At 42.9% G+C, this 13926-nt stretch overlaps 1 protein-coding gene across 1 annotated transcript in view; it reads right to left on the bottom strand.

Moving 5' to 3' along the window:
• LOC127570528 (alpha-2,8-sialyltransferase 8F-like) overlaps nt 1-8187 on the bottom strand; it is a 50555-nt gene extending 42368 nt beyond the window's left edge. The window contains exon 1 of the mRNA XM_052016181.1: nt 8041-8187. Coding sequence (XP_051872141.1) covers nt 8041-8138 — 98 coding nt within the window. The 5' untranslated portion in view covers nt 8139-8187. The remainder of the gene's footprint in view (nt 1-8040) is intronic.
• Nucleotides 8188-13926: the final 5739 nt, after the last annotated feature.

Below are 13926 nucleotides of genomic sequence, written 5' to 3' on the forward strand. Positions count from 1 at the left end.
AGACGTGCTCGGCCTAGGACATTCGCAGTGGGGCAAAAGGTGTTGGTATTTTTCCCTAGCCAAAATAATCCCTTGCAATCTCGTTTTTCTGGACCCTATGTTATTGAATCTCGAGTGACTGATCTAACATATATAATCAAAACACCAGATAGATGCAAGAAAACACAACTCTGTCATGTAAACATGCTAAAGCCTTATTATGAGAGGGATTCAGTTGTGGCCTTGGTGGATGATGTAAAGGTTGTTTCTAGAATGCCTGATGTTGATGTTGAGGAAGGCCAATTTAGACCAAATATTGTTCCATCAAAACTAAAAAACCAAAATATCCTGGAGAACCTTGAAAACGAAGTTGGAACCATTTACAGTTTCACAAAACAACAGATGAGAGAATTAATTTTAAAATTTAAAAAAAAAAAAATCTGTTCCCAGATGTTCCAAACAGAACATCAATAATTACCCATGATGTTGATGTTGGGGATGCAAAACCAATCAAACAACACCCATATCGAATGAATGTGGAAAAAAGTAAACTTGTTGATCAGGAAATAAAATACATGTTGGAAAATGATATTATTAGATATTCTACTTCAAATTGGAGTTCGCCCTGTGTTATTGTACCCAAACCTGATGGAACTGTTAGATTTTGCACAGATTACAGGAAAGTGAATGCTGTAACGAAGTCAGATGCTTACCCTATTCCTAGGGTGGATGATTGCATAGACAGAGTGGGAAAGGCAAAATTTCTTACAAAGATTGACCTATTAAAAGGGTACTGGTGTGTCCCATTAACAGATAGAGGAAGGGAGATTTCAGCCTTCGTAACCCCTTCTGGATTGTATGAATACAATGTTTTGCCATTTGGAATGAAAAATGCTCCGGCAACATTTCAAAGAATGATTAATTCAGTGATTCATGGGTTAAAACATAACAGATGCCTACATTGACGACTTAGTGACTGGGAATGATACTTGGGAAGATCACATCTCTGCGTTAGAAAGGTTGTTTGAAAGACTTTCCAAGGCTAACCTTACAGTTAACTTGGCTAAAAGTGAATTTGGCCATGCCACTGTGACGTATCTTGGTTATGTTGTAGGTCAAGGCAAGCAAGCTCCTGTTCAGGCAAAAGTTCAAGCAATATCTGAGTTCCCTATTCCCACAGGTACGAGGACTGTTAGAAGATTTTTGGGAATGGTTGGATATTACCGAAAATTTTGTAAAAATTTTGCTGATATTGCTCTTCCCCTAACTAATCTTCTGAAGAAGGAGTAAAGTTTGTTTGGACAGATTCTTGTCAAGAAGCATTTGATAAGCTGAAAGCCATTTTATGCTACCATCCTGTGCTCAAAACACCTGACTTTGACAAGCCATTTTCATTAGCAGTAGATGCCAGTGATGAAGCTGCAGGAGCTGTGTTGTTGCAGAAGGGTGACCTTGATGATATTGACCATCCTGTAGCTTACTTTTCAAAGAAATTTAATGAGCATCAAAAGAATTATTCCACCATAGAGAAAGAATTACTGTCGCTTGTTTTTAGCCTTGCAACATTTCAGTGTATATGTTTGCACCGCTCAGAAACCATTGACTGTGTATACAGATCATAACCCATTGGTGTTTCTGAGCCGAGTCAAAAACAAGAACAGAAGGCTGTTAAACTGGAGTTTAATTTTGCAAGAGTTTGATCTCATGATAACTCACATTAAAGGCAAAGATAATGTGATTGCTGATTGTCTTTCCCGATGTTAAATGGGAAACATGTATCTGTACTAATCTGATAGTCTGTAGTTGTGTAGCATGATAATTATTAACATTACTAACTGTATGCGCGGTTAAAATTTTCTTGGGAAAATTTTTTTTTAGGTGGGAGGTGTTACGGACTCAGTGAAAGTCCCTTTAAGATAGAGAGTGTGTGTGTATGTGTGTGTGGGGCGTGCTTACGTCAATAGAAGATAAAGGACGTAATGACGTTGTTGAAGAAGTAAGAAGTTAGAAGAAGAAGAAAGAGAGAGAGAGAAGGGAGAGAGACACCAGCCTGCTTGTTTTCTCTATCGATGGATGAGAAACAATAACTGTGTTTGCCACTGAAATCCATGTATGGAAGTTGGAAGAAATCCGGTGGAGTTCACTTTGTTGCTGACCTGTAGAAGGAAACAGGTATTTGTGTGTGGACGACCACGGTTCGGATGCTTTTTGGGGTGAGGAAGTCACTACCGAGTAAACACTGAAGTGTCGTTTGGGTTCCATCGTGGAACATTTGGATTTCATATGTACTCTCTCTAAGTTTTTCTACATCTACATCTTATCTTCAGACAACGGTGGTTGTTGAAGAAGCCCTTGCTCATATTTCACCTTATGGCTTGCGGAACTGAACTTTAAGAACCATTCAGGAACTGGGAGTTTTGGACTTTGTCACACACACACACGAAGAGTTTAGTTTTGGGGTTAACGTTCGAGGTTTAACATTCTTGAATTCTAACATACTAACATTTTTTTTTAACTTTTATTTTACGTATTATCATAAGTAGTGATTAATAAAATAGTTTTTAACACTAAATCATGCTCAGTGTGTTTCTTTTGTTGCTGGTTTGTGACAATGGCGTACTTTGGGAGGTGGTTACGCTGCAGCTGAAGTGTGAGCAGGCACAGGGAATGTGAGTGGCCATCTGAGAGATCTGGAGGAGCAGACAGGTAGTGCAGCAGCAATCCTCTAAGTCAATCTCGCTCACTGACAGATTCTCCCTTTCTGATGCTGTTGGTTCCTGAGAAGAGTGCGGCCAGAGCCAGCAGCATGGCACCACAAGTGGCCGGGCTGCCCAGGAGCAGAGGAAGAAATATGAGAGTTCACTACTGATCAGTGATTCAATAGTTAGGGGAACAGACAGGCATTTCTGTGGTCATGGATGTGATTCCAGGTTGATATGTTGCCTCCATGGTGCCAAGGTCAAGGATATCACTGAACAGCTGCAGGATGAGGGTGGTGGGGGATGGAGGGAGGGACAGTAAACAACCATCCATATTAGTGCCAATGACAAGGGTAGAAAGAGGGATGAAGACCTGCAGTTAAGAGCTTAGGAGCTAGGAAAGGGGTTAAAGAAAGCAGGAGGGGTAGCAGCATTAATTAAAGATTCTGTTTGTTTAGAGCTGGGGAAGAGTATTGAGAAGGTGGTGGTGAATTGCCTTTTTGAACTGTATTTCTTAAGGTGTAGATACCCCCACAATGCTGTTAGGGAGAAAGTTCCAGGATTTTGAGCCAGCGACGGCAATGTATTTCCAAGTCAGGATGGTAAATTGGTTTATTATTGTCACATGTACCGAGGTACAGTGAAAAAACTTGTTTTGCATGCCACTCATGCAGATCAATTCATTATGCAGTGCATTGAGGTAGTAAAAGGTAAAACAATAACAGAATGTAGAATAAGGTGTAACAGCTACAGAGAAAGTACAGTAAGGCAGACAATAAGGAATAAGGTGCAAGGTCATAACAAGTCAGATAGTGAGGTCAAGAGTCCATCTAACCATTCGACAGTTTTATAACAGCGGGATAGAAGCTGTCCTTCAGCCTGGTGGTACATGCTTTCAGGCTTTTGTATCTTCTGCCCGATGGGAGAATATCTGGGGCGGGTGGGGCGTTTGATTATTCTGGCTGCTCTACTGAGGCAGTGAGAAGTGTAGACAGAGTCCATGGAAAGGAGGCTGGTTTCCGTGATGTGTTGGGCTGTGTCTGCAACTCTCTGCAGTTTCTTGAGGTCACAGGCAGAGCTGTTGCCATATCAAGCTGTGATGTATCCAGATAGGATGCTTTCTATGATGCATCGATAAAAATTGGTAAGGGTCGACGGGCACATGCCAAATTTCTTTAGCCTCCTGAGGAAGTAGAGGGACTGGTGAGTTTTCTTGGCCATGGCATCTATGTAGTTGGACTAGGAACTACTAAGAACTAAGAAGTTCACTCCTAAGAACTTGAAGCTTTCAACCCTCTCAACGTTAGCAACGTTGATGTGGACAGGAGCATGAGCACTGCCCTTCTCCCTGAAATCAAACACCAGCTCTTTTGTTGACAGTGAGGGAAAGGTTGTTGTCATGACACCATGTTACTAAGTGCTCCATCTTCTTCCTGTACTCCAACTGATCATTATTGAGATACTGCCCATTACGGTGGTATCATCTGCAAACTTGTAGATGGAGTTAGAGCAGAATCCAGCCATGCAATCATGAGTGTATAGGAAGTAGAGTAGGGGGCTGGGGACGGAGCCTTGTGAGTTGTTTCAGTGCATCCTGTAGATGGTACAAACTGCTACTTCTGTGTGTTGGTGGTGGAATGAGTGAATAGTTGTGGATGGGGTGCCTATCGAATGGGCTGTCCTGTATGGCGTCGAGCCTCTTGAGTGTTGTAGAAGCTGCACTCATCCGGGCAAGGGAATAGTATTCCATCACACTCCTGAGTTGTGGCTTGTAGATGGTGGACAGCCTTTGGGGATTTAGGAGGTGAGTTCATTACCGCAGGATTCCTTGTTTCTGACTTGCTCTTATTGCCACATTGTGTATATGGTTACTCCAGTTCAGTTTCTGGTCAAAAGTATCCTAGAATATTGATAGTGGGGGATTCAGTGATGATGATGCCATTGAATATCAGGATTTTCTGGATTTTCTCTTGCTGGATATCATCATTGCTGGGCACTTGTGTGGCACGAATATTATTTGCCACCCAACAGCCCAGGCCTGGATATTGTCCAGATCTTGCTGCATTTGGATATCTGAAGAGTCGAGAATAGTGCTGAACATTAAGCAATCATCAGCAAACATCCCTACTTCTGATCTTACAGTTGAAGCTTATTGATGAAGCAGCTGAAGATGGTTGGGCCTAGGACCCCACCCCACAGCGATGTCCTGTGGCTGAGATGGTTAACCTCCAGCACCATAACCATCTTCCTTTGTGTTAAGTATGATTCCAACCAGTGAAGGGTTTATCCCCCTATTCCCATTGACTCCATTTTAGCCAGGGCTCCTTGATGCCATACCTGATCAAATGCCTTGATGTATTCTATAAGCCACCAATGAGTGGCAGTGATAAAGAGGAGCAGAGAGAAACAATAGAGTAGTTATAACGGGGGGCTTTAATTATACCACTGTGAACTGGAATAGTAATCGTGTTAAAGTCAAAGCAGTTGAAGAGTTTCCAAAATGTGCCAAGGATAATTTTTTAGTCCAAGGAGGAAGAAGGCATTTCTGGATCTGGTTCTAGGGAATGAGGTGGGTCCAATGCACTACATTTCAGTGGGGCAGGAACATTTAAGAGGCAGTGAACACATTATAAGATTTTGGTTAGCAATAGAAGAGGAGTAGGAACAATTCAAAGTAAAACTCATTGATCAGAGAAACTCTTAACTCTCTTTGCTCTTTGCACTATTACTAGAGAAGGGAAAGCTGAGGTGAGTTTTAAAAGAAGCATATAAGATGATCAAAGGTGTGAACAGAGTGGATAACGAAAGGTTGTATTCTTTGGTGAAGTGGTTAAAGTCTAGAGGTCACAGATTATGAAATAAATCGGAACAAAATTAAAAGCAAAATGGGAAATACATTTTTGTGCAGCGTGCACATGGAATCTGAAATACAGATGTGGTAGAAGCAGGTTCCATGAGCCCCTTCAAAAACGAAGTGGATAAATATATGGTGAAGAAAAGTTCAAAAGAATAGAAGAGAAGGGGCAGTGAGGTGGGGACTGAAACTTGGGAGTTGCTGTGATAAAGAACCAGCATGGACATAATGGGATGAATGGTTGCCTTTTGTGCTATAAACACTGCATGATTCCATGTTAGTGTCTTTTTTCCATGGTAACCTTTGATGCAGCATCGTATCAAAGGCCTACTGACATTTTTACTATATGATTAATTCCCCTTTATCCGTGGTAAAGTTAGTTCTTCAGAGAACTCTATTAAACTGGACAAACAAGACTTTCCTTTCACAAAAACATGTAAACATTGCTTGATTATCTTGCATATTTCTGAGTGCCCTGCTGAAGCATCTTTAACAATGGTTCTAATATTTCCCCTGCCTTCAGTCTCCTTCCCTTTTTCAATAAAATAGTTTCATTTGCTGTATTTCAATCTATTGGAACCTTCCCCAAATCCTGTCAATTTTGAAAACTAAAACCAATGCATCCAATATCTCATTCCTACTTACTGTTTCCCTTCCAGTTCCTGCTTAACATCCTTTTCTGTATTCTCTCCTTTGTTAATGCTTCATTTTTAAATATGCAAAAACTCTTTTGTTTTTATTTTTCAGAATCAGGTTTATTATCACTGACTTAATGTGAAATTTGTTGTTTTGTGGCAGCAGTTGAAAGACATAAAAGTTACTATAAATTACAAAATAAATAAATAGTGCAAAAGAAAGGAATAACAAGGTAGTGTTCATGGACCATTCAGAAATCTGGCGGCAGAGGGGAAGAAGCTGTTCCTGAAACATTGAGTGTGGGTCTTCAGGCTCCTGCACCTCCTCCCTGATAGTAGTAACAAGAAGAGGGCATGTCCCAGATGGTGAGGGTCCTTAGCGATGGATGCCACCTTCTTGAGGCACCGCCTCCTGAAGATGTCCTTGATGGTGGGGAGAGTTGTGCCCGTGATCGAGCTGGCTGAGTCTACAACTGTCACGGCTGTAGAGAAGGCTTGATCAAAAGCAGAGCAGTGGAGACGATTTAGCAGTGAATGATGACTTTAATAATAGATGCAAAATAACAAGCCACACGGGGCTCCAAAACAGGAGGGAATGGAAACTAAACACGGCAGGCAACACGGTAACCTTAGGCAGGGAAAGTAAAGCTAGGAGCAACTGGCTGGTTTGATGAGTAAACAAGGACTGTGAATGAGAACTGGGGTTAAACAGACTGCAGGTGATGAGTCTGGAACGAGCGGCAGGTGAATCCTATGAGCTTGGTGGAGACTGGGAGTATCAGTAGGTGTAGGCCTGACAACAACCCCTCCCATGTGTTGATTGTCACCGAGGAGATGTTATTACCACTCTGTACTGAATGTGATTTCCTGAAAAGGAAGTCGTGGATCCTGTTGCAGAGCAAGCTGGCTTTGTCTTGTACTCTAACCTTTTATACTTTACAAATCTTCCAGTCATTCTTTGCTTTTTTTAATCGGCTCTATCTTCTGACCTGCCACCCAGCTTTGTGTGATGGGAAGGGCCCACCATCACATTTATTTTGTTAAAAAACGGATGGTGATTCCTCCCCTTGTTCCTCTTCATTTTTACTGAAAGCTATCTGTACTTTGTATTCTGGAAGATCCCCTTGAATGTCTACCGCTCATTTCAATCGGCCAATGCCTTAATTTAGTTTGCCAGTACACTTCAGCTAGCTCCGCTTTAAATTACTTTAAATTACTAATCCTGTGTCCATTCTTTTCTCTCTCACACTGAATGTAAAATTTAACAATATTATCATCTCGACAACCCTTCAGAAACAGTCCACGAACAAGGCACCTCGGCTTCCTTTTCCCAATTTTTGTTTCCAATTTCACGTACATCGAAATCCCCCGCCCCCCGATTATCGCTGCGCTTTCCTGCAATGTGATGTAATATCCATACTGAAAACATTCCTCTAAATTCTGAGGAACTTTATTTGAAAATTAACTTGTCACGATACTAAACACTTACAATTGCGACGCCTGAAACAATGAGTAACGTGATAATGAGAAGTGTACTGAACAGAGTTGATCAAGGATGTAAACTCTTCTGTAGTTTCTGATTGTAAGTTAACTGCTCGTTGTGTTCATACTCCACGGTAGGAAAGGACCGCGGGCATTCAAAACAATACTGAGGTTTTACAAAGGATGAATTAATTTGTTTGAAGGGATAAGAAATAAAATAAATGAGCATCACTCCAACAATTTCCTCACAGAGAAATTAGTGCCAACATGGAGCTGCCAAGCCAAATTACTTCTATGTATTCCATGTAGCTAACCACTCGATTTTACTTTCAAATTATTCACCTGCATCTTCGAACAACAAGAAATCGTTTGCAAATAATGCACTCCGTACCTGAAGTAATTAGTCTTCCCTCTTCCTATCCAGGAAATGCAGCAAAAGGAAAATAAAGAAACTAGTACAACGAGGAAAAATAATCTCTTCTGTCCCATGGCTGATCTTTCAAAGATCAGAGAAACGGATTCTAAATCCTGATTTGTGTTTGTAATTTTCCGGACGCCAACATCGACCCCTTTTCACTCGACTCCCCTTGAGCAAGAGCAGTAGTTTAAAAATGGGAGAATTCGCCCAGTGGTTCCTCCCACTTTGCATTTCTTTTCATTGTACTCATACATGATTTGTTTGTTTCTAGGAAGATCTTATATGAACGATTCAGCTATATTGTTGACTCGGCTCCTACCTCGGGTCATTAGTTTAACGATAGGCACAGTGAGTATTGGAAAGAGGGGCAGATCAGAGAGAGCGCCGGTGGGAGCGTTGTGAAAGGTGCCGTTTGTGCGAGGTGTGTTTCTGAATGACTAAGTGTGTGGCAAGTCAGACAATAACGCTCAGGCGGAGTGGCCACTGTGAGAGTGGCCAGTGTAGGAGTGGGATTTCTGAGGCTTTGGTGAGCAGGCACAGGTGAGGAGGAGGTGAGGTTTGTATTTTCCTGTTAATCCATGACCTTTGACTTAGTGTAGACAAAATGGCAGTCAGGGCAGTGGAATGCTCCTCCTGCAAGATGTGGGAAGTCAGGGAACCTCACCGTCTCCCGGATGACTACATCTGTGGGAAGTGCACCCAGCTGCAGCTCCTGAAGACCAGGTCAAGGAACTGGAGGTGCAGTTGGATGTACTCAGGATCATCTGGGATGCTGACGACATCATAGATAAGAGTTTTATTGAGGTGGTCACACCTGAGGTTCAGGCTGCAGATGGATGGATGACCACCAGGAGAAGTAAAGGGAGTCGGCAGACAATTGGTGTTTCCCTGTGGTCATTCCCCTCAGTAACGGTTCTACCTCTTTGAATGCTGTTGGGGGTGATGACCTTTCAGAGGCCAGCAGCAGTAGCCGAGTCAGTGGCACAGTGCCCGGCTCTAGGGCAAAGAAGGGAAGGGTGCTGTCAGACAGAGTGATTGTGATAGGGTACTTGATGGAAAGGAGCACAGGTAGCTGTTTGTGTGGCTGCAACTGAGACTCCAGGATGGTGTGGTGCCTCACTGGTGCTAGGGTCAAGGATATCTTGCAGTGGGTACAGGACATTCTGAGAGGGAAGGGTGCACAGCCAGAGGTTGTGGTCCATATAGGTATCAATGACATAGGCAGGAGCAGGGCTGAGGTCCTGCAAAGTAATTTTAGGGAGCTAGGCAGGAAGTTAAAAAAGCAGGACTTCCAGGGTTGTAACCTCAGGATTACTACCTGTGCCACCTGCTAGTGAGGTGAGAAATAGATGCATAGCACAGTTCAATACGTGGCTAAGCTGGTGCAGGAGGGAGGGCTTCAGATTTATGGATCACTGGGCTCTCTTCCAGGGCAGGTGGGACCTGTACAAACAAGACAGTTTGCATCTGAACTGGAGGAGAACCAATATCCTCACCAGGAAGTTTGCTACTTCTACTCGGGAGGGTTTAAACTAGAGTGGCAGGGAGATGGGAACCACAGCAACAGGGCAACAGATGGTAGGGTTGAGGGCAAGAGAAATGGCATGATAAGTAAGAATGAAAAGAAGGACAACAAGGGGAAGGCTAATAAACGTGGTGGGACTGATGTGTTGAAATGTGTTTATTTCAATGTTAGCACTATTATGGGTAAGGAGGATAAACTTAGAGCTTGGATCAGTTCATGGAATTACAATGTTGTTGCCATTTACAGAGACTGCATGCCTGAGGGACAGGACTGGGAGCCCAACGTCCTGGGTTTTGTTGTTTTAGACATGACAGAGAGGGGTTAAAAGGGGTTTAGGGGTTGCACTGCTGATAAGGGAGCATGTCACAGCAGTACTCAGAGGGGACATACTGGAGGGCTCATCCACAGAGGCAGTTTGCTCAAAAATAAGAAAGGTGCAATTACGCTGATGGGATCAGACTATAGGCCCCCCAATAGCCACCGAGAGATGGAGGAACAGCTATGTGGATAGATTATGGAAAGGTGCAGAAATAACAGGGTTGTAATAGTGGGGGACTTCAACTTCCCCAGGATTGATTGGATCTTCCTTAATACAAGAAGCTTAGCTGGGACAGGATTTCTTCAGTTCATCCAAGAGGGTTCTTGAAACCGTATGTGGAGAGTCCAACTTGAGGAGAGAACGTACTGGATCTGGTTCTGGGAAATGAGTCAGGCCAATTGACAGACCTGATAGTGGGTGAACATTTTGGGGATAGTGATCACAACTCACTATGTTTTACGATGGTTATGAGGAGGGATAAAATTGAATCTTGTGGGAAGGTACTAAATTGGTGGAGGACAAATTATCACAGGAAAAGACAGGAGCTAAGAGGTGTTGATTGGAAGCAGTTGCTGTTGAACAAGTTCATATCTGACATGTGGGAGTTGTTTAAGGACCAGCTGATCAGAGTTCAGGATTGGCATGCTCTAGTAAGGAGTAAGGACAAGGATGGTACAGTAAGGGAACCTTAGATGACCTAAGAGGTCTGAAATTTAGTCAGGAAGGAAAAGGAAGTATACATAAGGTTCAGGAAGCTAAAATTGGATTGGGTCCTTGTGGAAGGTAAAGATAGCAGGAAAGTGCTCAAGCATGTGATTAGGAAGACCAAAAGGGGCCACAAAATGTCCTTGGCAAGCAGGATCAAGGAGAATCCCAAGGCATTTACACTTGTGTTAAGAAAAAGAAGGATAACTAAGGAGAGGGTAGATCCAGTCAAGGATAAAGGAGGAAACTTGTGCTTGGAGTCAGAGCAAGTGGCTAAGGTACTAAATGAGTATTTCTCATTGGTATTTACCGAGGAGAAAGATTTGGAGGATCATGAAAACAGAGTGGGGCATGCTAATGTACTGGGACATTTTGAGATTAAGGAGGAAGTAGTGCTGGGTCTTCTGAAAAGCATTAAGGTGGATAAATCCCCAGGCTATGATGGCATATCTCCCAGAATATTGAAAGAAGCAAGTGAGGAGATTGCTGGGGCTTTGACAAAGATCTTTGTGTCCTCACTAGCAACAGGTGAGGTCCTGGAGGAATGAACAGTAGCAAATGTTATGCCTTTGTTCAAGAAGGGAAATGGGGATAATCCAGTTAATTATGGGCCAGAGAGCCTCACATCGGTGGTAGGGAAGCCATTGGAGTGGATACTAAAGGATGGATTTATGTGCATTTTAGAAGGCATGACCTGCTTCGGGACAGTCAGCATAACTTTGTGCGGGGAAGGTCATGCCTTACGAACAAGTTTTTTGAGGAAGTGACAAAGGTGCTTGATGAAGGTAAAGCAGTGGACATTGTCTACATGGACTTCAGTAAGGCATTTCATAAGGTGCCTCATGGTAGGTTGATTCAGAAGATAAAGATGCATGAGATCCAGGGTGAATTGCAAGTATGGATTCAGAAGTAGCTTGCCCATAGAAGACAGAGTAGGGGTGGAAGGCTGTTATTCTGGCTGGAGGTCTGTGACCAATAGTGTTCCACAAGGATCATTGCTGGGATCCCTGTTTGTGATATATTGTCAATGACTTAGATGAAAATGTAGATGGGTGGATTCGCAAGTTTGCAGATTACACCAAGATTGGTGGAGCTGTGGACAGTGTAAAGGACTATCAAAGAATACAGTAGGATATTGATCAATTACAGATATGGGCAGAGAAGTGGCAGATGGAGTTTAATCCAGGTAATTTTTGAGGTGTTGCACTTTAGGAGGTCAAATGAAAGGAGGAAGTATACAGTTAATGGTAGGCCCCTTAATAACATTGAAGTACAGAGGGATCTTGGGGTCCAAGTTCATAGTTCACTGTAAGTGGCTATGTAAGTGGATAAGGTAATAAAGAAGGCATATGGCACGCTTGCCTTCATTGCTAGGGCTGTTGAGCATAAGAGTAAGGAAGTCATGCTGCAGCTGTATAAAACTTTAGTAAGACCGCACTTGGAGTATTGTGTGCAATTCTGGTCATCCCATTATAGGAAGGATGTGGAGACTGTGGAAAGGGTGCAGAAGAGGTTTACCAGGATACTGCCTGGGTTAGAAATTAAGGAAAGGGTGGACAAACTTGGGTTGTTCTCCCTAGAGCGTCAGAGACTGAGGGGGGGGACCTGATAAAGGTTTTTAAAGTTATGAGAGGCACAGATAGGGTAGACAGTCAGAATCTGTTCCCGAGGGTAGAAATGTCAAATACCAAGGACATGCTTTTAAGGTTAAAGGGGGGATGTTTAAAGGTGACATAAGGGGCAAGTTTATTATGCAGAGAGCAGTAGGTGCCTGGAATGTACTGCCAGTGTTAGTAGTGAAAGCAGGCAGTTCAGTGATGTTTAAGAGGCTTTCAGATAGTCACAAGAATATGAAGGGAATGGAGGGATTTGGATGATACACGGGAGTAGGACATCTAGTATAAATTGGCATTAAGATCGGCACAACATCGTGGCCGAATGGCCTATCCAATACTGTACTGTTCTGTGTTCTAAACAACTGCGGATGCTGGAAAACTAAATAAAAAGAGAAATGTTGGCAATACTTAACAAGTCAGGCTTCATCTTTGGGAAGAGAAATGGTTATTGTTTCAGGTGCAAGACCTTTTCTCATAACTGGGAAGGAGATAAAGAAGCTTATAAGACTGCAGGAAAGGTGGGGGAGGTGTGTTTCTGATGGAATGAAACCTGAGTTATCATGAGGATAAACTGTAAACAGGGTTATCTGGGCAATGAATGAGTGGGAGCAGTTAGAGTGAAAAGATAGACAAAAGAATTGGATTATTATTATTATCAGGTACCAAAGTACAGTGTAAAACTTTATCTTTCATGCCATTCATACAGATCATTTCATCACATTAGTGCATTGAGGTAGTACGAGGAGAAAGCAATAACAGAATGCAATATTTAGTGTTGCAGTTACAGAGAAACTACATTGCAAGCAGATGATAAGGTGCAAGGCCATGACAAAATAGATTGCAAGGTCAAGAGTCTAACTAGTCATACATCATACTAGCCTAACTAGTCATACCTCGAGTGAACAAGGGGAAAGCACCTGGCCCAGATGGTGTCCCTGGTCATGTGCTCAGATCTTGTGCTGATCAGCTGGCAGAAGTATTTGTGGACATACTTAACGTCTCCCTGCTTCAATCTCAGGTTCCCACCTTTTTTAAGAAGACCACGATCATCCTGGTATCAAAGAAAAGCAAGGTAACATGCCTCAATGACTACCGACCAGTGGCTCTGACATCCACCATCATGAAGTGCTTTGAGAGGTTGGTCATGGCATGCATCAGCTCCAGCCGCCCAGACAACCTGGACCCACTGCAATTCACCTATCGCCAAAACAGCTCTACAGCGGATGCCATCTCCCTGGTCCTACACTCAGCTCTGGAGCATCTGGACAGTAAAGACACCTACGTTAGACTATTGTTTATTGACTACAGCTCTGCCTTCAATACAATAATCCCAAGCAAGCTTGTCACCAAACTCCGAGACCTAGGACTCAACACCTCCCTCTGTAACTGGATCCTTGACCTTCTAACAAATAGACTGCAATCAGTGAGGATAGGCAGCAATACCGCCGACAAGATTATTCTCAACACTGGTGCCCCACAAGGCTGTGTCCTCAGCCCTCTACTCTACTCCCTATACACTCATGATTGTGTGGCCAGATTTTGCTCTAACTCCATCTACAAGTTTGCAGATGATACCACCGTTGTAGGCTGTATCTCAAACAGTGATGAGTCGGAGTACAGGAAGGAGATAGAGAGCTTAGTGGAATGGTGTCCTGACAACAACCTTTCCCTCAATGTCAACAAAACAAAACAGC

The sequence above is a fragment of the Pristis pectinata genome, chromosome 5 (assembly GCF_009764475.1).
Source record: "Pristis pectinata isolate sPriPec2 chromosome 5, sPriPec2.1.pri, whole genome shotgun sequence".
Classification (NCBI taxonomy): domain Eukaryota; kingdom Metazoa; phylum Chordata; class Chondrichthyes; order Rhinopristiformes; family Pristidae; genus Pristis; species Pristis pectinata.